At 54.5% G+C, this 20211-nt stretch overlaps 6 protein-coding genes and 1 long non-coding RNA gene across 13 annotated transcripts; 3 read left to right on the top strand and 4 right to left on the bottom strand.

Moving 5' to 3' along the window:
• Positions 1 to 3386: 3386 nt before the first annotated feature.
• On the bottom strand, positions 3387 to 5061 carry LOC120324395. Its single transcript, XR_005565682.1, has 2 exons — positions 4666 to 5061; positions 3387 to 4225 (listed from the first exon to the last, which is right to left on the bottom strand). It is a non-coding gene; the product is annotated as an uncharacterized LOC120324395 (long non-coding RNA).
• On the top strand, positions 3860 to 5497 carry LOC113991189 (feather keratin 4-like). The gene is made up of 2 exons (XM_027727287.2): positions 3860 to 3945; positions 4775 to 5497. The coding sequence occupies exon 2, from the start codon at positions 4794 to 4796 to the stop codon at positions 5124 to 5126; it is 333 nt and encodes a 110-aa protein (XP_027583088.1). The 5' UTR covers positions 3860 to 3945; positions 4775 to 4793; the 3' UTR covers positions 5127 to 5497.
• On the top strand, positions 3907 to 12923 carry LOC114003650 (scale keratin-like). Of its 6 annotated transcripts, none has more exons than XM_039386898.1 (2): positions 3907 to 3945; positions 12345 to 12923. In XM_039386898.1, the coding sequence occupies exon 2, from the start codon at positions 12366 to 12368 to the stop codon at positions 12750 to 12752; it is 387 nt and encodes a 128-aa protein (XP_039242832.1). In that variant the 5' UTR covers positions 3907 to 3945; positions 12345 to 12365; the 3' UTR covers positions 12753 to 12923. The 6 variants fall into 6 exon arrangements, with proteins under 6 accessions (XP_039242832.1, XP_039242830.1, XP_039242831.1 ...); XM_039386896.1 differs by lacking the exon at positions 3907 to 3945 and adding an exon at positions 9175 to 9384; XM_039386897.1 differs by lacking the exon at positions 3907 to 3945 and adding an exon at positions 10094 to 10291.
• On the bottom strand, positions 6024 to 6586 carry LOC113991187 (scale keratin-like). The gene has a single exon (XM_027727286.2). It carries the CDS (start codon positions 6579 to 6581, stop codon positions 6195 to 6197), a length of 387 nt encoding a protein of 128 aa, XP_027583087.1. The 5' UTR covers positions 6582 to 6586; the 3' UTR covers positions 6024 to 6194.
• Positions 6662 to 8673, top strand: LOC113991171 (scale keratin-like). Its single transcript, XM_027727267.2, has 2 exons — positions 6662 to 7984; positions 8092 to 8673. The coding sequence occupies exons 1-2, from the start codon at positions 7811 to 7813 to the stop codon at positions 8500 to 8502; spliced, it is 585 nt and encodes a 194-aa protein (XP_027583068.2). The 5' UTR covers positions 6662 to 7810; the 3' UTR covers positions 8503 to 8673.
• LOC114003656 (scale keratin-like) lies at positions 10416 to 11135 on the bottom strand. The gene is made up of 2 exons (XM_027750869.2): positions 10964 to 11135; positions 10416 to 10856 (listed from the first exon to the last, which is right to left on the bottom strand). Exon 2 carries the CDS (start codon positions 10830 to 10832, stop codon positions 10446 to 10448), a length of 387 nt encoding a protein of 128 aa, XP_027606670.1. The 5' UTR covers positions 10833 to 10856; positions 10964 to 11135; the 3' UTR covers positions 10416 to 10445.
• A 2925-nt stretch (positions 12924 to 15848) lies between the features above and the next one.
• Positions 15849 to 16445, bottom strand: LOC114003684 (scale keratin-like). 2 transcript variants are annotated; one of them, XM_039386888.1, is made up of 2 exons: positions 16075 to 16430; positions 15849 to 15957 (listed from the first exon to the last, which is right to left on the bottom strand). In XM_039386888.1, exons 1-2 carry the CDS (start codon positions 16428 to 16430, stop codon positions 15849 to 15851), a joined length of 465 nt encoding a protein of 154 aa, XP_039242822.1. The 2 variants fall into 2 exon arrangements, with proteins under 2 accessions (XP_039242822.1, XP_027606720.2); XM_027750919.2 differs by having other exon boundaries at positions 15849 to 16445.
• Between the last annotated feature and the right edge of the window lie 3766 nt (positions 16446 to 20211).

The raw sequence follows: 20211 nt of genomic DNA, 5'->3' as shown, positions 1-20211 counted from the left end.
ATCAAAGGTGATGAATTCCAAAGACGTCAGTGGCTGCAAAGAGTTATGAGTAAGGCACTGCAGTGAAAGTGTCTTTAGTGCATTCAGGTGGATATTTCTCATGACCAAGTGCATTTTTCTGCTCTTGCAATTCTCTTCTCATCAATGGAACCAAACCTCTTCCCAGAGGTAACCCCTGTGAATGCAGATCCCTCCCAAAGTTGGGATGTTTCATTCAGGAATTGTGTCAGAAGGGTCTGATTTGCAGCTCACCTCAAAATGAAAAGCAAAGACAATCCTCAAGCACCATTTCCCCCCTTCACTCCTGTCCCAGACTGCCTTTTTAGGTTAAAATTTGGTGTAGCAACCAGTAAAGAGCACAGTCCCAAAGAAAAGGGTTTCCCTGTTTGGTTTTGTAATCAACCAGAAAGTGTTTTTCATTCACTGCTGCAGATTTTGAGCTGGATTATCATGTTACACAGGAAGCTTTCTAGGCAAGCCAAGCTCAGGGGCTGCCTCCCAAGTTGTTTTTGTGTTTTATTTGGAAAAAAACCAAGGAAACACATTCCTTGTTAGCCCAGGTTTAGTAGTACTGAACAGCAGCATAAAACAGGGCCTGGTTTGATCCACGTGCTCTGAACAAAGGACTGTCTTGATCCTCTCTCTCTTGTTTCCTTAACTTGCATCTGCCAATATCCATCCCTGAACATGGGATGGTTTGGGTTGGAAGGGATTGGAAAGGCCATGGAAAGGCCATGGGCAGGGACACCTTCCACTATCCCAGGTTATTCCAACCTGGCCTTGGACACTCCCGGGGCTGGAGCAGCCACAGCTCCTCTGGGCAACCTGTGCCAGGGCCTCCCCACCCTCCCAGGGGAGAGTTTCTCTCAAAGAGCTGGAAAAAGTTGGTGCCATAGAGAAGAAGTGACAGGAGCTGTTTTTGCAGGACCCTGAAGTATTTCCTACTCCTCTCAGTGCAAAGGTGTTTCCATTCCTAATTCTGCAGAGGGTTAGAATTGCAAAATATAATCACATAAAAAATGCAATTTAATTACAGCCCACCAAACTCTGGAGGCAGAAGTGCAGTGTCTGCTGCGTGCACAGGGAGGAGGGAAGAGGCTTTTACAGCTCCCTCAGGCTGCCTGGGGGATCTGAGCCATCCCTGCACATTCACCAACCAACCCCTGCCTGAGTTGTGGCTCTGATTTGCATTTGGGCTCCCAGGAGTGAAATTGGGTTGTTTACTGTTTGTGTTGATTGCCTGGACTTCTCCTGGCCATGGAGGGAAACCACGATCCACGGGGCCCCTTTCATGTCTCTGCTTTGCATCCACTGAATATTCCTGACTCCATTCTGCTGACTCCACCTTCCAAAATGGCCAGGAGTCAAAATCCAATTTGCTTAGGAATTTTGTCTGCTCTTTGGCACTTTGGTCACACACTTGGGAGCACCACCTGCTGTCACAGCAGGAGCTTCAATTGGAGCCCTGAGTGTGCAGTTCCATCCCTGATAAGTGACCGTGAGATTTGGGATCACTGACCTCTCTAATATTCCAATGAGCAATATCCCAAAGCTTTCAGCTCCTGGGATGAGAGGACTGAGCCAGCCAGACTAGCTGGACAGACAACCACCTTCAGAAGTGGACTTATGATTCCTTTTATCATCTCTGTCCCTTTTGATGAGTTGGTTCTCAAAGCCACAACTTCACGATATCAAGAGATTGTTATTGTTATAAAGGAATGTCAGAGAGCCCTGGGATGATTTGAGTGGAAGGGACCTTAAAAATCATCTCATTCCATCCCCTGCCATGGGCAGGGACACCTTCCACTATCCCAGGTTGCTCCAGCCTGGCCTTGGACACTTCCAGGGATCCAGGGGCAGCCACAGCTTCTCTGGGCAACCTGTGCCAGGGTCTCCCCACCCTCCCAGGGAAGGATTTATTCCCAGTATCCATCTGACCCTTCCCTCTGTCACTCTGAAGCCATTCCCTCTTGTCCTGCCACTCCAGGCCCTTGTCCAAAGTCTCCCCACATTCCTTGTAGCCCCTTCAGGCCCTGAAAGGCCACAACTGTGTCACTCCAAAGCTTCCCTTCTCCAGGCTGAACAATCCCAATTTTCCCAGCCTTTCCTGCCAGCAGAGCTGCTCCATCCCTCTGCTCAGCCCCTCTGCAGTGGCTCCAGCAGCTCCAGGTGCTCCCGGGGCTGTTCCCCAGCTCTGCTGGGGGGTCTCAGCTGAGGGGCAGAGGGGCACAATCTCCCCCTGCCCATGTTGGGGGATCAGCCCAGGAGGTGTTTTTCCCCCTCTGGGTGCCACAGTGGGTGTCTGTGTGTAAGAGCACTGGGACAACTCTGGGTGATCCCCAGGACAGGAGAACTTCAATCCAGGTCAGATGAGATGGGGTCATCCTGTCTGGGGACACCCAGTGACTCAGGAGTGGAACTGGGTTTTTTACCAGGTGACTTTGTGCAAACACTGATTTGTATCTCAAGTGTAAAATGGAGGGACTCGAGTTTCTGGGGAAGTTTGTGACATTCCTGAGTGATCTTGGTCACCCATTTCAAAGCTGGTCATGTTCAAAGGGTGTCCCATCCTGCCCACTGGCTGATAACTCCCCCTTTGCATGTCTGAGCTGTCGATGCAAAGGGTTTGGGAACTTGGAAGACTTTTGTTCTTCAAAAGTGCACAACCAGCACTTATTTCCCAGGAGATGTTCAGGAAGATACTCCTGGTTCAGGGGTTGCTTTGCATGTCTCTGCCTTGGTGATTTAAACATGAGGAGAGCTTGGAATACTGATCCCTGCCCTCGAGTCTGCTTGGGCATTGCCTGCAATTACTTTTGAATCTCGAAATTGCCTTTGAAAAGGAAATGGGGTGGTTGCAGCTTGCGATGCTCTGGGAGACATGCAAAGGGAAAGCGACACAATTCGCTTTCAAAGGGAGAAAAAGAACATTACAAACTTCTGTAAGTGAGTGCTGATGATTTGGGGAACAACTTTGCATAATAGTGCAAGGCCCAGTAGGGGAAAGTAATAATTTAATGGCAAATGTAAAACTGTTTGGCGTCTTTAATGACCCCAAAGCTGAGCCTGTGCAAGACTTTGAGTGTCTCTGACCAGCCTAAAATTCACAGGCATCCCCCATGTGACCTGGATTGTTTTCCTGGGGTTTGATGTAGGAAGTTAAACTGCAGACTCTCAGATGAAGGACTTGGACACTCAGTTCCCAAACTGAAGATCTGTGTCTCAAATTCCTTCATGGAAGTGAAGCAGTTTAATATTAAATGAGTAGATCAGATGCTGCTGATGCTCTTTCATCCTGTCTCCTGAGTCAAGAAAATAAAATATGTTCCCTCAAATAATCTATTTCCCAGTACCTTTGAGACTGGTGAAGTCTAATCAGCTCTAAGTGCTTTGTGTAACAATTTTATTTCCTCTATCTGTGTGGCTCTCTGGCTGTTTGAGGGGAATTTGGCAAACCCACAGTCCAATTCTGAGGCAGAAACAGGAATTTCTGGCCTTTTCAGAGTGAAATGTGTCAAAAACTTCTGCTCCCCATGAAGAGGGAAGGGGGATTTCACAGGGAAGTTCCCATCCATCTTTCCTAGTAGATTTATTCATCTGTGTCATCGGTCCTTGGGATGCAAAATAATTTCTTCAGTAGCTCAGATGAATCAGTTCATCTGAGCAGGAATGAACTGGGCTCCCAAGATCTGAAGATAAAAGAAACCTCTCGAGTGGAATGCAAACATTACAGGGAGGAAATTAAACCAAGGCAGGAAATCCAAACAGTGAGGAAAAAGTAAATCACCAGCCAGGAGGATTTTGCATCTGAGAAGTCTTTGGTAATTGGCTGGTAAATGGCACAAATTATGCCTTAGCTCCTCAGGCTCTCTGGGCCAGAGTATAAAAGGCAGCACAGTCAGAGGAGCTTCATCCAATTCTGCTTTATTCTCCTCAGTGGAAAGGGTAAGTCTTGATTTGTTTCTTATTTTGTAAGGTCTTGAATTGTTGCCTTCATTGTATTTTATTTTTACACCCTCTTTGTGGCAGTCTGAGGTTTGTGCTCTGTGTGGGGGGGACCACCAAGCAGCTTTTTTTTCCGGGAGAAGGTTGTTCTGTGAAGGTGGAGGTGGTTGGATGCAGGACTTCAGCCTCATTTTTCATTTGTGTCACCAAATAATTCAGTTCCAAAACGTTCCAATCTCTGCCTGCTATTGCTCAACAGTTGGAAGTGGATGTGGTGAATCTGTGCAGATATTTTGGCTCTCAGGATAGAACCCCAGAGTAGTTGGAGCTGGAAGGGACCTCTGGAGACCCTCCAGTCCAAGGCAGGGTCACCCAGAGCAGGTGACACAGGAACGTGTCCAGGTGGGTCTGGAATGTCTCCTGGGCACCCCGTGCCAGGGCCTCCCCACCCTCACAGGGGAGTTTTTGCTCCTCACTTTTGCTCGCTGAGGAAATCTCAATTTTTCTCTTTATTTTGGGGCAGAGTTTTCCCCCCCTTTTCTGACAGATCATAAGCCCTGTCCCCCACTTGCCCACCCAGGGCTGGAGGATCCTGGAGGAGGGTGGTGGGAATGAGCTGCCCAAGGCTGCTCAGGGGAGGCAGAGCTGCCCCTCGAGCTGTTCTCTGTCCCGTGCAGGAGTTTGGCCTTCATTGAAGCCTCTTTTCAATCCAAGACTCACCCATCATTCCATTCTCCACAGCCTCTTTCACTCTCCCTCGCGTCAGCAGCTTAATTACACGGCTCTACCCACAGATTCCTCCTTGTCTCCCTCCCTTGCTGTGCTGCAGCCTCGGTGACACCCCAGCCATGTCCTGCTACGACCTGTGTCCCCCCAGCTCCTGCGGCCCCACCCCGCTGGCCAACAGCTGCAACGAGCCCTGCGTGCGGCAGTGCCAGGACTCCACGTACGTCATCCAGCCCTCGCCCGTGGTGGTGACCCTGCCCGGGCCCATCCTGAGCTCCTTCCCCCAGAACACGGCCGTGGGCTCCTCGGCCTCGGCCGCCGTGGGCGATGCCCTGAGCGCCGGGGGGGTTCCCATCAACTCCGGGGGCTCCTCGGGGCTGGGGGGCCTCGGCTCCTCGGGGCTGGGGGGCCTGTACGGGAGGTCCTACCGGCGCCCCAACCGCTGCGGGCCCTGAGGAGGCCTCGGCAGTGACCCGGAGGAACCGCCCGGAGACGAGAAGCGCGACCCGGCTGCAGGACTGAGCTGGTGACCACGGCTTGCTGACCCCCCTCAGCTTCCCCCCGAGCTACTGGCACTGCGGGAGCTTGGCACTGCTGATTTGAGGCCTTTCTGGGTTGTCAGGGAGGCGAGAAATGCAATTTTGGTTGTTGCACGTAGGAGCTGGGTGTCCAGCTGTAAAGCGCTGCCTGGAAAAGGAGAATTAATTTTATGATTAATTTTATCCATAGAAACCCTACTGCTTTCTTATGCTGTACATTTTTTTTTTTAATGCCACTTCTTGCTCATTAAACATATGGTGCATCATAATTCATGTTTGGCAACGTTCTTTCTCTTCCTCTTCTCTGTGCCTGCTTTGACACCGAGGGAGTTACACTTTCCCTACAGGAGGTGCAGCAGCAGCTCTGTAGGTTTTGCAGAGTGAGAGGGCAGCATCACATGTTCTTCTGAAAGGCCACAAGTGCCTAAGACACCTCTAACAGAGCTGCAATACAATAATATTATGGCCGAAATGTACCAGTGTAAACATAATTTTAAACGTGTATATATAAGAACACAAGTATTTATAAATATACTTGAAGACACTTAGTACTCCAAACACTTCATCCCAAGACATTGTTGCACTTTTGTCATTGAATCGTTCTTCTATTCATTGCTCTTCCCCAGAAATCAGATTTTCCCTGTGCTGAAAACCACTGAACTGGAGTGGGATACAAACAAAGCAGGAATCACCTCATCTCTCTGAGGAGTAACAAATGTCTGAGAGCCCGTGGGGAAACACGGAGAGAGCAGAGTTCACCCTCCCACAGCTGCTGGGAAAAGAGCTCCAGACAAAGAGACAACGAAACAGGACTTGGCTGCAGGAAAAGTTTATTGAGCAGAGAGGGTCAGGAGAGAGGGTGAGAGAGATGGTGGGCAAGAGCCAGGCAGGCTGGTGGTGCCGGGCTGGAGGAGGCCAAGGGCTGTTGTGCAGCTGCTGGGCTGTGGAGCGTGGTCAGCGCTGGCAGTGGGGTGTGGGCTGGGTCTAGCAGGGCCCGCAGGTGTCCCAGACTTTCCTGGAGTAGCGGGGCAGGAGCCAAGGGCTGCAGGCGGGAGCAGCGCAGGCTGTGGGAAAGGTGCAGAGGCCCCCCGAGGCCTGGGTGGCCCCTTGGCCGTAGAGGCCCCCCAGCCCCAGGGAGCCCCCAAAGGCGGGGGCTCCGGCGGAGCCCACCACGGCTTGCTGGGGGAAGGAGCTGAGGATGGGGCCGGGGAAGGTGACCACCACGGGGGGCGGCTGGATGAAGGCCGTGGAGTCGGGGCACTGGCGGGCGCACAGCTCGTTGCAGCTCTCGGCGATGGGCTGGGGCACAGCCACGCTGGGCTTGGGCACAGCCACGCTGGCTTTGGGTGGGCACAGGTCGTAGCAGGACATCTTGGGGTGACAGAGGTGAGGCTGAAACACAGAGCAACAAAAAAACCGATGTCATGAGCAAGCAAGAGACCCCCGGGCTGAGCAGTGCCCTATTCCCAGGCCTGGCCTGCAGTTGCAGGGACCAGATCTGTACTGACTCTCCCACAATGGCCACCTCTTGCCCTTTGCCCTGATAGCCCCCGGAGCGCCCTGATCCCCACAGCCAGAGACCACAGACTCCCTGCCCAAGCCCCTGTGCCCAGCCTGGCTGTGCCTGTGGCAGCCAAGGGGCCCCTTCCTGGTGCCAGTGCAGCTGATCCCTGCCAGTCCCTGCCAGGCTGCTCCCAGCACAGCCGTGCCCTGGCAGCTGTGGGGGCCAGGGAGGGCCGTGGCCAGCCCCTGCCCCAGGAGGCCCAGAGCCCGGGCACCCACCTGCCCTTGTGCTGAGCAGAGCGAGGCCGCAGCAGTGGATGCAGCCCTGGCCCAGGGCAGCGCTTTTATGGGGGGCCGGGCAGGCGGGGCGGGAGCTGCCCATGCTGGGGGCACGTGGCACTGGGGGCCCAGCCCCTGCCTCCTCCCTGCCTGCCACGGGGCTCTTTTGCTGACTGGCTCTCCTGGACAGCCCCAACCCGCTCTCTCAGCCCCTGCAATTACCCCCTCACACGCTGCCAGCTCATGGGGCACATCAGTCCTGCTGGCTCCTCATTATCTCATCGGGGCCATCATCTGCACAGGGGAAGGTTACGAAACCCCACAGCCAAGGCAGCTCCTCGGGCCCTGCCTGCTCAGCACGGGGCATCACTGGCCAGCCCAGCAGAGCCGGGCTCCATCCACCTCCAGGCTCTGGCCATGGAGCTCTGCAGGCCTGGGGGAGAGAAACCCCTCCTGCCCTGCCCACAGGGGAATGGGGCAAGGAGCACAGAGCCCCAGTGCAGCCCCCGTGATTCTGGTGCCTGCCAGCCCCGTCCCAGCCCCACCACAACCCCTCCCAGCTCCTCCTGGAGCCCCATTGCTGAGGGAGATCCCAGGATCACACAATATGTCAGGGGGGATTGGACCCTCAAGGATCATCCAGTGAAACTCCTGTCCCTGCACAAGAGTCATCCCATGTGCCCCAGAGTATTGTCCAAAGAGCTGTTGAAGTGTGTGAGGCTTGGTGCTGTGAGCAATGCCCTGCTGCCAAGTGCCCAGGAGGCAGGAAGGGGCAGCAGGCTGGGGCAGTGGGATGTGCTGGGGTGGCAGCCGGGGGGATGCTGACTCAGGGAGGGGCAGGAGCGGCCCAGCCCTGGTGGCATCAGCAGCAGGGAGTGTCCCCTGTGCCCATTGGCCCGGCTGGGGCTGAGCACTGGTGGGGCTGCTATAAAAGGCCTGGCCGGGCCAGGCTGTGCCAAGCTGCTCTGGCCACCTTGTCCTCGGGGAAAAGGGTAAGTGTGGCAGCGCTTGTGCTGCCGGCTCCTGCTGCAGCCCCGGCCCCCGGGCCTGGGCCGCTGCCCTCTGCTGCTCTGCTGCCATCACTGCTGCCCTCTTGCAGAGCTCCAGCGCATCCCTGGCCGAGATGTCCTGCTACGACCTGTGCCCACCCAAAGCCAGCGTGGCTGTGCCCAAGCCCAGCGTGGCTGTGCCCCAGCCCATCGCCGAGAGCTGCAACGAGCTGTGCGCCCGCCAGTGCCCCGACTCCACGGCCTTCATCCAGCCGCCCCCCGTGGTGGTCACCTTCCCCGGCCCCATCCTCAGCTCCTTCCCCCAGCAAGCCGTGGTGGGCTCCGCCGGAGCCCCCGCCTTTGGGGGCTCCCTGGGGCTGGGGGGCCTCTACGGCCAAGGGGCCACCCAGGCCTCGGGGGGCCTCTGCACCTTTCCCACAGCCTGCGCTGCTCCCGCCTGCAGCCCTTGGCTCCTGCCCCGCTACTCCAGGAAAGTCTGGGACACCTGCGGGCCCTGCTAGACCCAGCCCACACCCCACTGCCAGCGCTGACCACGCTCCACAGCCCAGCAGCTGCACAACAGCCCTTGGCCTCCTCCAGCCCGGCACCACCAGCCTGCCTGGCTCTTGCCCACCATCTCTCTCACCCTCTCTCCTGACCCTCTCTGCTCAATAAACTTTTCCTGCAGTCAAGTCTTGTCTCCATCCCTAGTTTGTCCTGGTTGGGAAGACCCTGCGTGTGGGGCAGTGCCAAGTGTGGGAGGGCAAAGCTGTTGCTGGGATGCCCAGGGGGCACTGGGGGTTGCAGTGGTGGGCAGAGGTGTCTGTGTGGCAGCTGCACAGAGGGATCCCTGCCCTCCACTCAGCCCTGGCCAGGCCAGCCCTGCCCTGCTGTGCCCACTGCTGTGCCCCCAAGGACAGGACACCTGTGGGGCCCTGCAGACACTCTGTCAGAGACTGAAATGGTTCATGATTTATGCATTCTAGGATTGCCAAGGGACTTTTGCAGGCTTCTGCAGGACTTTTGCATTAAACTTCTGATGGGCAGTTGGGCCCAGCCCTCCCTCCAGTGCTGAAGGTGTCCAGCCCTGAAAAGGCAGGAGGAGCCGAGTTTCAGGCTTTTGACTTTTGCATTATACCTCTGATGGCCCATCAAAGCCCATCCTGCCCCCCTCTGCCAATCTTGAAAGGAGGGAACCAGGCCAGACACAGAAACTCTGCTCAGGCCCAGGGAGAGGTTGGAGGCTCGAGGCATGGCCCCTGACACCAACCATGGATACAATAACTCAGAACTTCTTGCAGTGTGGGGGCTTCCCTCCTTCCCCCAGCAGATCAAGGCCACCACTTCAACTGACAGACGTGGAAGCTGCAACTCCCGAGTGTCATCGCTGGACCCCGTGGGCAGTGACTCTGGACATGTGTCCCCTCTCAGCTTTTCTTTCCCTTCCTCTCCCTTAGACTTATCATTTTGTGTCTGAGGCAGAGCTGAGGGGCAGCAATTGTGCTGTGGGTGCTGGGGGGGAGCAGAAGAAATAAAGGGGAATGGGAAAGGGAAGGGGAAGGTAAAATAGAAGAGAGAAGGGGACAGTGAAGGGTCATGGGAAGCAGAAAATTATAGCAAAGATGTAATGGAAGCAGAAGAAGGAGAGGAATGAGAAGGATTAGGACTAGGAGAAGTAGAAGGAAAAGCAGGAGGCGAAAGAGAAGGAGATGGGGAAAGGGAAAGAGAAGGTGCTGCTGAGAAGGCAATTTAAGATAAGGAGCACAGAGAAAGGGAAGCCTCTTCTTTGCCATCACTCCACAGACCTTTAGCAGAGCTGTGCAGGATCAGACGGGCTGGAGCTCAGGCAGCCTTTGCCCCTGGCGTGTCCCCAGGCCCAGGGTCAGCCTCACTTTTACCCAAAGGGCTGGAGGGCTTCAAAAGCCCACGGGCTGCAAGTGCTGCAGCCAGAGGAGCTGCCCGGCTGCAGGCAGAGCCCTTGGAGCTCAGCTGCAGGACCGTGTGTGCTGAGAGCTGCCAGGGCTGGGGGGCTGTGCAGAGGCAGCTCAGCCGGGCTCTGCTGGGGACGACAGACTGGTCTGGCCCACTGGGTGGGGACGATGGTTAGTGCAAGGAAGCCCTTCAGCAAAGGCTGGTTTTGACAGTGAAACCAGAGAGGCAGAAGTTGGATGCAAGATTCTTTTATTTTAAGAGCAGCAAAGAATACACTGGACAAAGACACATCAGGCAGAGGCAGGCAGGTTATCTGCCCAGGCTGCCAGAGAGCTGATCCTTCAGGCTTGTGCCAGGCAGGGGCTCTTCCAGAGAGAAGCAAGTGCCCTGTGGGACCATGGGGGAGTTGGGAATATGGGTACAGGCAGGAGCAAGGAGGGGGAGAGGAGTCATGGGGAGAGGGGAAGGAAAGGACAAAAATGAGGAGTGAGTCTGAGGCATAATAGACTACTTAAGATTCTTTCTGCGGGTTTTAGTAGGGCCTGCAGGTGTCCCAGACTTTCCTGGAGTAGCGGGGCAGGAGCCAAGGGCTGCAGGCGGGAGCAGCGCAGGCTGTGGGAAAGGTGCAGAGGCCCCCCGAGGCCTGGGTGGCCCCTTGGCCGTAGAGGCCCCCCAGCCCCAGGGAGCCCCCAAAGGCGGGGGCTCCGGCGGAGCCCACCACGGCTTGCTGGGGGAAGGAGCTGAGGATGGGGCCGGGGAAGGTGACCACCACGGGGGGCGGCTGGATGAAGGCCGTGGAGTCGGGGCACTGGCGGGCGCACAGCTCGTTGCAGCTCTCGGCGATGGGCTGGGGCACAGCCACGCTGGGCTTGGGCACAGCCACGCTGGCTTTGGGTGGGCACAGGTCGTAGCAGGACATCTCGGCCAGGGATGCGCTGGAGCTCTGCAAGAGGGCAGCAGTGATGGCAGCAGAGCAGCAGAGGGCAGCGGCCCAGCCCCGGGGGCCGGGGCTGCAGCAGGAGCCGGCAGCACAAGCGCTGCCACACTTACCCTTTTCCCCGAGGACAAGGTGGCCAGAGCAGCTTGGCACAGCCTGGCCCGGCCAGGCCTTTTATAGCAGCCCCACCAGTGCTCAGCCCCAGCCGGGCCAATGGGCACAGGGGACACTCCCTGCTGCTGATGCCACCAGGGCTGGGCCGCTCCTGCCCCTCCCTGAGTCAGCATCCCCCCGGTTGCCACCCCAGCACATCCCACTGCCCCAGCCTGCTGCCCTTTCCTGCCTCCTGGGCACTTGGCAGCAGGGCAGTGCTCACAGCACCAAGCCTCACACACTTCAACAGCTCTTTGGACAATACTCTGGGGCACATGGGATGACTCTTGTGCAGGGACAGGAGTTTCACTGGATGATCCTTGAGGGTCCAATCCCCCCTGACATATTGTGTGATCCTGGGATCTCCCTCAGCAATGGGGCTCCAGGAGGAGCTGGGAGGGGTTGTGGTGGGGCTGGGACGGGGCTGGCAGGCACCAGAATCACGGGGGCTGCACTGGGGCTCTGTGCTCCTTGCCCCATTCCCCTGTGGGCAGGGCAGGAGGGGTTTCTCTCCCCCAGGCCTGCAGAGCTCCATGGCCAGAGCCTGGAGGTGGATGGAGCCCGGCTCTGCTGGGCTGGCCAGTGATGCCCCGTGCTGAGCAGGCAGGGCCCGAGGAGCTGCCTTGGCTGTGGGGTTTCATAACCTTCCCCTGTGCAGATGATGGCCCCGATGAGATAATGAGGAGCCAGCAGGACTGATGTGCCCCATGAGCTGGCAGCGTGTGAGGGGGTAATTGCAGGGGCTGAGAGAGCGGGTTGGGGCTGTCCAGGAGAGCCAGTCAGCAAAAGAGCCCCGTGGCAGGCAGGGAGGAGGCAGGGGCTGGGCCCCCAGTGCCACGTGCCCCCAGCATGGGCAGCTCCCGCCCCGCCTGCCCGGCCCCCCATAAAAGCGCTGCCCTGGGCCAGGGCTGCATCCACTGCTGCGGCCTCGCTCTGCTCAGCACAAGGGCAGGTGGGTGCCCGGGCTCTGGGCCTCCTGGGGCAGGGGCTGGCCACGGCCCTCCCTGGCCCCCACAGCTGCCAGGGCAGCGGCTGTGCTGGGAGCAGCCTGGCAGGGACTGGCAGGGATCAGCTGCACTGGCACCAGGAAGGGGCCCCTTGGCTGCCACAGGCACAGCCAGGCTGGGCACAGGGGCTTGGGCAGGGAGTCTGTGGTCTCTGGCTGTGGGGATCAGGGCACTCAGGGGGTTGTCAGGGCAAAGGGCATGTCATGGGCAGAGAGCTCAAGTCCATGTGGCTCTGAGCACTTCAGTTCTAGTGCAGCCAGGGATCATTGAACTGCTCAGCCCGGGGGTCTCCTGCTCGCTCATGACATCTTTTATTTGTGGTTCTGTGTTTCAGCCTCACCTCCGTCACCCCAAGATGTCCTGCTACGACCTGTGCCCACCCAAAGCCAGCGTGGCTGTGCCCAAGCCCAGCGTGGCTGTGCCCCAGCCCATCGCCGAGAGCTGCAACGAGCTGTGCGCCCGCCAGTGCCCCGACTCCACGGCCTTCATCCAGCCGCCCCCCGTGGTGGTCACCTTCCCCGGCCCCATCCTCAGCTCCTTCCCCCAGCAAGCCGTGGTGGGCTCCGCCGGAGCCCCCGCCTTTGGGGGCTCCCTGGGGCTGGGGGGCCTCTACGGCCAAGGGGCCACCCAGGCCTCGGGGGGCCTCTGCACCTTTCCCACAGCCTGCGCTGCTCCCGCCTGCAGCCCTTGGCTCCTGCCCCGCTACTCCAGGAAAGTCTGGGACACCTGCGGGCCCTGCTAGACCCAGCCCACACCCCACTGCCAGCGCTGACCACGCTCCACAGCCCAGCAGCTGCACAACAGCCCTTGGCCTCCTCCAGCCCGGCACCACCAGCCTGCCTGGCTCTTGCCCACCATCTCTCTCACCCTCTCTCCTGACCCTCTCTGCTCAATAAACTTTTCCTGCAGCCAAGTCCTGTTTCGTTGTCTCTTTGTCTGGAGCTCTTTTCCCAGCAGCTGTGGGAGGGTGAACTCTGCTCTCTCCGTGTTTCCCCACGGGCTCTCAGGCATTTGTTACTCCTCAGAGAGATGAGGTGATTCCTGCTTTGTTTGTATCCCACTCCAGTTCAGTGGTTTTCAGCACAGGGAAAATCTGATTTCTGGGGAAGAGCAATGAATAGAAGAACGATTCAATGACAAAAGTGCAACAATGTCTTGGGATGAAGTGTTTGGAGTACTAAGTGTCTTCAAGTATATTTATAAATACTTGTGTTCTTATATATACACGTTTAAAATTATGTTTACACTGGTACATTTCGGCCATAATATTATTGTATTGCAGCTCTGTTAGAGGTGTCTTAGGCACTTGTGGCCTTCCAGAAGAACATGTGATGCTGCCCTCTCACTCTGCAAAACCTACAGAGCTGCTGCTGCACCTCCTGTAGGGAAAGTGTAACTCCCTCGGTGTCAAAGCAAGCACAGATAATCTTTTCCTTTGTTTCACTCAGCATGACAAACCCAACAACGTTTATTTCATCCCTTTCTGTTGCACACGGTGGTTTATTCAGGATTAGTCCCATTGGTTTTTCCTGGATTCAGCCTGTCTGTTGGAGAAGTCGGGACATGTCTGCAGTGAAAGGGAAGCTGGGTGTGCTCCTTCCCTTGTTTTAACAGGTCCTGCTTTAATTACTACGCCTCTGATATTTTTTGTTTAGAATAAAGTCACTCCAGAGCATGCACAGGTACAGGACCTGGAGCCCATTCAGGTGACCTGCCACTGGGAGACAGCAGGAGCTGCATGGATATTTAATAGATATTAAATATATAATTAATAAATGTTTACTAGGTATTCAATATATAATTAATACATGTTTAATAGATATTTAATGTATAATTAATACATATTTAATGTACAATTAATATATATTTAATAGATATTTAACATATTAAGGATCCGGAGATCTGAGACTCTCTTGGGAAACCTGGAGCCAGCAGGTCCCGGCCTTGCTCCCTGTCACTGGCAGTCACACTCTCACTGTTCCTCCCATCAGTTAAGAACACCTTGTTTTTCCAGTCTGAAAGTCTGATTCCCTCCTGTCTGGTGCCACTCCTTTATGTTATCAGGGCATAAACCAGAGTCTCCCAAAAGATGTGCCAAGGCCACCGACTCAAGGAATAATTGGAGGTTTCCCGGGACTGAGCCCTGAGTGAGGAATGCAGTGAACTCCCTCCATCCTCACAGCCCCCACCTGACACTGGGCACCGAGAAAGGGCATCTCTGGGCCTTGTGCAACCAGCCCTGAGCTCACTGCCAGCCTCCAGCCCCAGGAAAAGCTCCCTCCCTGTGCTGTCGGGGTGTCAGAGGCTCTCAGCACTGCTGTGTCTGGTGCTGAGCACTGTCTGACACAACACACGTTCACCTGGCTGCAGGTGGGCCAAAGGTGGGGCTCGATGATCTTGGAGGTCTTTTCCAACCAAAATGATTCCGGGATTCTTGGTCAAAATGTTCTCAGTGAGCACTTGTTAATCCATAAAAATGGAATGTTGTTTTCTTAAAATAAAAACCACGAGTGGCACGGACTGATTCCCATTTCAGTCTGTAATTACTTCCAGCACGAGGCCATCCGAGCTATCCAGTCCCCTCTGGGGAGGAACACTGAAGTTACCTGTGAAAAATCTGACTTGCAGAACTGAGATCAAGAAATGGTTCATCCGTGTGTGGAGCTTTTCTTTGAAAGAGTCTCCGAGAAAGGCAGAGGTGAATCCTCTCTGGTGCATTAGTTCATGTTCTTTTCACTTCCCCAGCTGACAAACAGGTTCAGCCAAACCTTCCCTCAGGCAGCTGTTGTCACAGCAGTGCTGAACAAAAAAAAGAGGTAGTGCTTCACCTTTGCTCACCTGATACTGATCTGAAAAAGTGTTTCCCATTGTTCACCTTCCTCCTTTCACTCCTTTTCAGAATAGGCTTGGACAGAACTTCAGGCCACATTTTTTGCCTTGTCTTTGAAGGCACTTTGAGGATTTCTCGTGCATGGTCTGGCAGACGAGAAATTAAAAGGAATTCCAGCACTAAATTAACTTGTTGAAAACAGAGTCACAGAATATCCTGATTGGAAGGGACCCACAAGGATCATCAAATCCAACTCCTGACCCTGCACAGAACACCCCCAAATCCCACCATGTCCCTGAGAGCATTTTCCAAAGGCTCCTTGAACTCTGGCTTGGGGCCATGGCCACTGCCCTGGGGAGCCTGTTCCAGTGCCCAGCTGGATGGGGATAACTGGAGTGACTGCTGGGAGTCTGGCAGTGGCATTAATTAGTGCAAGGGCCACGAGAATTTCAGCTTGGTGACAATGAAGGACAAGGCAGGGAGGACTCTCAGCTGAGGGCTCTGACCAAAGGCAGCTCAGCCTGGTCGTGAGGGGGGGTGAGAGACCACCACGAGGGACCCCTAAAGCCCAGGCTGGGCTTTGACAGGAAAAACAGAGGCAGGTGTTGGATGCAGGATTGTTTTATTGCAGGGGAGGGAAGGGCCCCCTGGACAAAGCCACAGGAGCAAAGACAGGCAGGTCACCCCTCTGTGCTTCACAAGAGGTGTTCCCTCAGCCTTGTCTCAGGAGGCAGCAGCTTCAGGGAGGAGCCAGGGGATGGTGGAGTCCCACATTTGGCCACTGGCAGGGACAGGGAGGAGGGGAGGAAACAGAGGAAGGAGGAAATAAGGGGAATTTCCAGAGGTATTCTGACCCCACTGTCTTTTAAGTGGAAGTCTGATGCTCTGCCCCTTGCTCAGGAGCTGAGTGGAGGATCCAGGGTTGTATTGTTTGCCAAAATTCTTCAGTGCAGAGGTGTCCCTGTGGGGCTCAGCAGGGCCTGCAGTGCAGGGGTGTCCCTGTGGGGCTCAGCAGGGCCCAAAGCTGCCACGGCTGTACCTGCTGGACCTGTAGGAGTAGGGGCTGCAGGAGCCATAGGATCTGCCAGAGCCCCACAGACCCCCATAGCCCAGGGAGCCATATCCCCCATAACCCAGGGATCCATATCCCCCATAGCCCAGGGATCCATATCCCCCATAGCCCAGGGATCCATATCCCCCATAACCCAGGGATCCATATCCCCCATAACCCAGGGAGCCCCCATAGCCCAGGGAGCCCCCATAGCCCAGGGATCCATATCCCCCATAACCCAGGGATCCATATCCCCCATAACCCAGGGAGCCCCCATAACCCAGGGAGCCCCCATAGCCCAGGGAGCCCCCATAGCCCAGGGAGCCCCCATAGCCCCCAAGAACGGGGGCTCCAGCGGATCCCACGATGGAATCCTGAGGGAAGGAGCTGAGGATGGGCCCAGGGAAGGTGACCACCACGGGGGGGGGCTGGATGAGGGTGCTGGAGTCGGGGCACTGGCGCACACAGGGCTCGTTCCCGCTGTCAGCCAGGGGCTGGGGGCGCAGGACGCCGCAGGGGGACAGGTCAGAGCAGGACATTCTGCAGGGCTGGAGGTCGATCTGCAGGAGTTGATTTGAGCAAGAGCAAGACATGATTTAGCCACAGGAAGGTGCCGGGGAGTTCCCTGCCTTCCCTCCCACCGGAGCCCCTCCAAAGCGCAGCAGTTTCCCCATTAAACACCAGAACTGGAGCAGAAGAGCCAAACTCTCCGGTGAGTCGGTGGCTCCGCCAGCAGTGGGACTCCAGGAGCCCAGTGTGTTGCTGGTTGTGATTCCATGACTAGCTCTGCACTGCCACTGATCTCCTCTGTGCTGATCCTTGTCAAAACAGGGATTAGGACTCATTGTCTGCTCAGATTTGCTCGGGAGCTTGTTTGATGGGACCATTAGGAGGGAACTGCAGAGATGATTGTCCCGAATTTCCAAACATTGAATCAGGGCACTGAGATATTTACAACTCACTTAAGGCCACAGCATCTTGATTTGGGGCTCTGAACTATTATGAAAAAGCCTCACACCAAACAACAGCACTTCACTTTTCAGCTCTTAAATTCCCTCCATGACCCCTTTTTATCCTAAAGAAATGTGTTACAGAACATTTTCAACATCTCTCAGTCCCTCTCTGTCCTCCTCTAAACCAGTGCCTGATCTCTGGGAGTTTTCATGCCCATTTATCTCGAACTAAAACCATTTTGGATGATTTTTAACAGGATAATCTGGATATAATGGCAGGTCGGCTTCTAAGCCCTGTGAACCAACCACGAAGATCAATTCCCCAAATAATTTCCAGTCACCCACTTAAACAAACAGAGAAGAGGAATAAACAGTGAACTCGTCTCCTCATGGACACAACTGGAAGCAACCCAATAACAAACTAAATTCTGTGCCATATCAAGACACTTGGAATGAAGTGATGACCCTGAAGGCAGAGAACAGTTGTCCACAACAATTTTTCAGGTGTCCACAACACCTAAAATTTTGCCTACCAGTCTTTAACGGAGGAGACCATCCCAGCTAAATTTTCCACCCCCCATAACCTGTTAAGCAAAGAGGAATCCCAAGAGCTGGGAACAGCAGCTCCAGACTCACCAGGTCCTTGGGAAGAAGGAGTGAAGAGAAGATGTTGGGAGAGCCCCGAGTGGAGGCAGCTTTTATACAGTGCAGAGTGCCCGAGGGGGGAGAGGCTGATTTAATTAACATGCAGCTCATTAGGTGACAGGGCACATTTTTGGGATTGATAGTTCTGCAAAGTGACGAAACTGTTGCTTGGGGTTGGTGTTTATTTCTTGATTTCAGGTCTCCTGGAGCACCACCCCTTTCATCTGAGAGGCTGATGGGTGAAGTGAGTGCATCTTTCATCCTAAATCATGATTCATGACATTAATATCAATTTTCTGTCCTCTCTGTGGTTGCACCACGGATAACCAGAGCTGGTTATCTTTGATATCCTTCTCCTCCTGCCTTATACAGCCACGATGCTCAGGGGTTTGTCAGAAATCACAAAATCCTGGGATGGTTTTGGGACACGTGCCCAGAACAGCCTCAGCTTCCCTCTGACCCTCGGACTGCCGCTTAAAGCTTGAATTACTGAATTAATAATTGAATTTATATTTCTCTGAGATGCTTTTGCAGGAGGTGGGGAGGCCCTGGCACAGGTTACTCCATGGCTGCCTCATCCCTGGAAGTGTCCAAGGCTGGGTTGGATGGGCTTGGAGCACCCTGGGACCGTGGAAAGTGTCCCAGGACAAGATGATCTTCAGGGTCCCCTCCAACCCAAACCAGTCCACGGTTCTGTACAGGAGAACCCCCAAATTCAGCTGTGGTAGGAGTAAAAGCCCCTTGTTTTTTGAAAGGCTCTCGCAGTTAATCCCATCATCGGTGGCATCTTTCAGCAGGGAGCAATTAGGAGCTGGGGATCTGCTGGGAAAGGCCAAAGCTGCCTTTTGCTGAGGTTTCCTCCTCTGCTGACTCTGTTCCTGTAACACTGTCATTATCTCTGTTATCATAATCACCGACCTGCTTATCTGCACACCACGTATTATTTATAAATTATGAGCTTTTCCAAACCTGGAGATCCGTAGGGAGATTTCCCAGCTATTATCCTGGAAGAAAAAAAAAACAAACCCCAAACCCATGTCAAGGTTTTACAAGGACATTCCAAGGGATTTTCAAACACCTCATGAACACCCATTACCAACTTGTACAGACTGTGTCATAGTTCTGCACAATGTGGGCCTGGGTGATGTATCCACCCCACTATTAGCAGAGATTATCACATTAAACAGGTAAATTGAGGTCACTTGGGGTTTTTCCCGTAATCAGTTCGTGGTTTATAACACTTTTTGACCTTCCTTTGACTTTAAAAGTAAAATCTGCCTTTCTTATTTAAAATGCACACTGACAGAGAGCAGGTTCAGGTGGGATATCAGGGATAAATTGTTCCCTGGGAGGGTGGGGAGGCCCTGGCACAGGTTGCCCAGAGAAGCTGTGGCTGCTCCATCCCTGGGAGTGTCCAAGGCCAGGCTGGAGCAACCTGGGACAGTGGAAGGTGTCCCTGCCCGTGGCAGGGGGTGGAATGGGATGATCTTCCAGGTCCCTTCCAACCCAAACCATTCCATGATGTGATTCTGTGATACAGAAGCCGTTCAAAGATGCTCCTGCTCGTCGTGTTTGCCTTGCACTGAGCAGGGGGGGCAGAAGTGCTGAACCTGCACAAAGAAGTCGCTTGTCCCCTCATTTGAGATCCTGAAAGAAATTCCATTTGGCTCCAGGTATCCTGTTGATTACAGCAAAAGACCTGCAACCCAACAAAAAGAATGAGTGTCCTCCTATCATCCTCATTAAATAAATCAAGTCAGCTTCTGTCCTCCCCTAACGCTCTGGAAAGCAATGGAATAATAAAAAAGAACTCCACACCTAAAGCCTGGAGACAATAGAGGTCTGGGCTGGAATGTGCACGTCACCCCATGTGTGGGTTTGAAGTGCCTGCAATGCACAGGCAATAAGCAAAAACAATTTCAGCACTTTGAGGAATTATGTGTCCTGCAATTTGGGGTTGGGACCTAATTAGGAACTCGCGCATCGGGTGCCCAACGTCCCCCAGGCAAGCTCAGGGCCCTATAAAAGCTCCCTGCACCAGGTCTCTCCATCCACTGCTCCCAGCTCATCCACCTCCCTCAGCTCAGCCACCTCTGGGAACCAGGTAAGGCAGAATTTCTCTCAGGCTTCTCTAAACTTGCTGTCAGGAGCTCTGGGTTGTCCCTTGGCACCGAGTCCTCCCGGGTTGCTTCCAGGCTGCCCCTGACCTGGGGGAGATTTGCTGCTGGAAATGATGTTTGAGTTCTCATTCATCTCCAGGCCTTTTAAAGACAGACCCCAGGAGAGGGGCGTATCAAGTTTTGAATTCCAAACCCATAGACTTTCAGCACTTCAAAGAACTTGACTGTATTTTGGGAGGCAAATAACTCATCTGCATTGTTGTGTGGTGCTGCATTTGGTTGAGCATTGCTGAGTTTGTGACAGCAAAGACCAAACTTAGCAAGCAGAAACCATCAGCTAAGAGCAGTGTAGTACTGTCAAAATTGTCCCAGCTGGAAATTCCAAAGATCCAGCTGAAAAGTACATGATTCTGTTGGACAAAACTGAAGAGAACTTGACTTTGTTTTACTGAAGTCAAGGCTGGCCGAGGGGTTATGTGATAGAAAGAAAAGTGATAGGAAATGCTTCCCAGATTTCCTTCTGGCACCCTGTTGGGCTGTTTGATGCATCTCTAACGTGAATAACTGAACCCCTTTCACAGGTTCACCGCCAGCCCTGCAGA

Source organism: Pipra filicauda, unplaced genomic scaffold, assembly GCF_003945595.2.
Source record: "Pipra filicauda isolate LSUMZ 115617 unplaced genomic scaffold, ASM394559v2 scaffold512_size417520_pilon, whole genome shotgun sequence".
Lineage (NCBI taxonomy): Eukaryota > Metazoa > Chordata > Aves > Passeriformes > Pipridae > Pipra > Pipra filicauda.
Note: the sequence above shows the minus strand (reverse complement) of the source record. Positions and strands in the feature narration are given on the sequence as shown.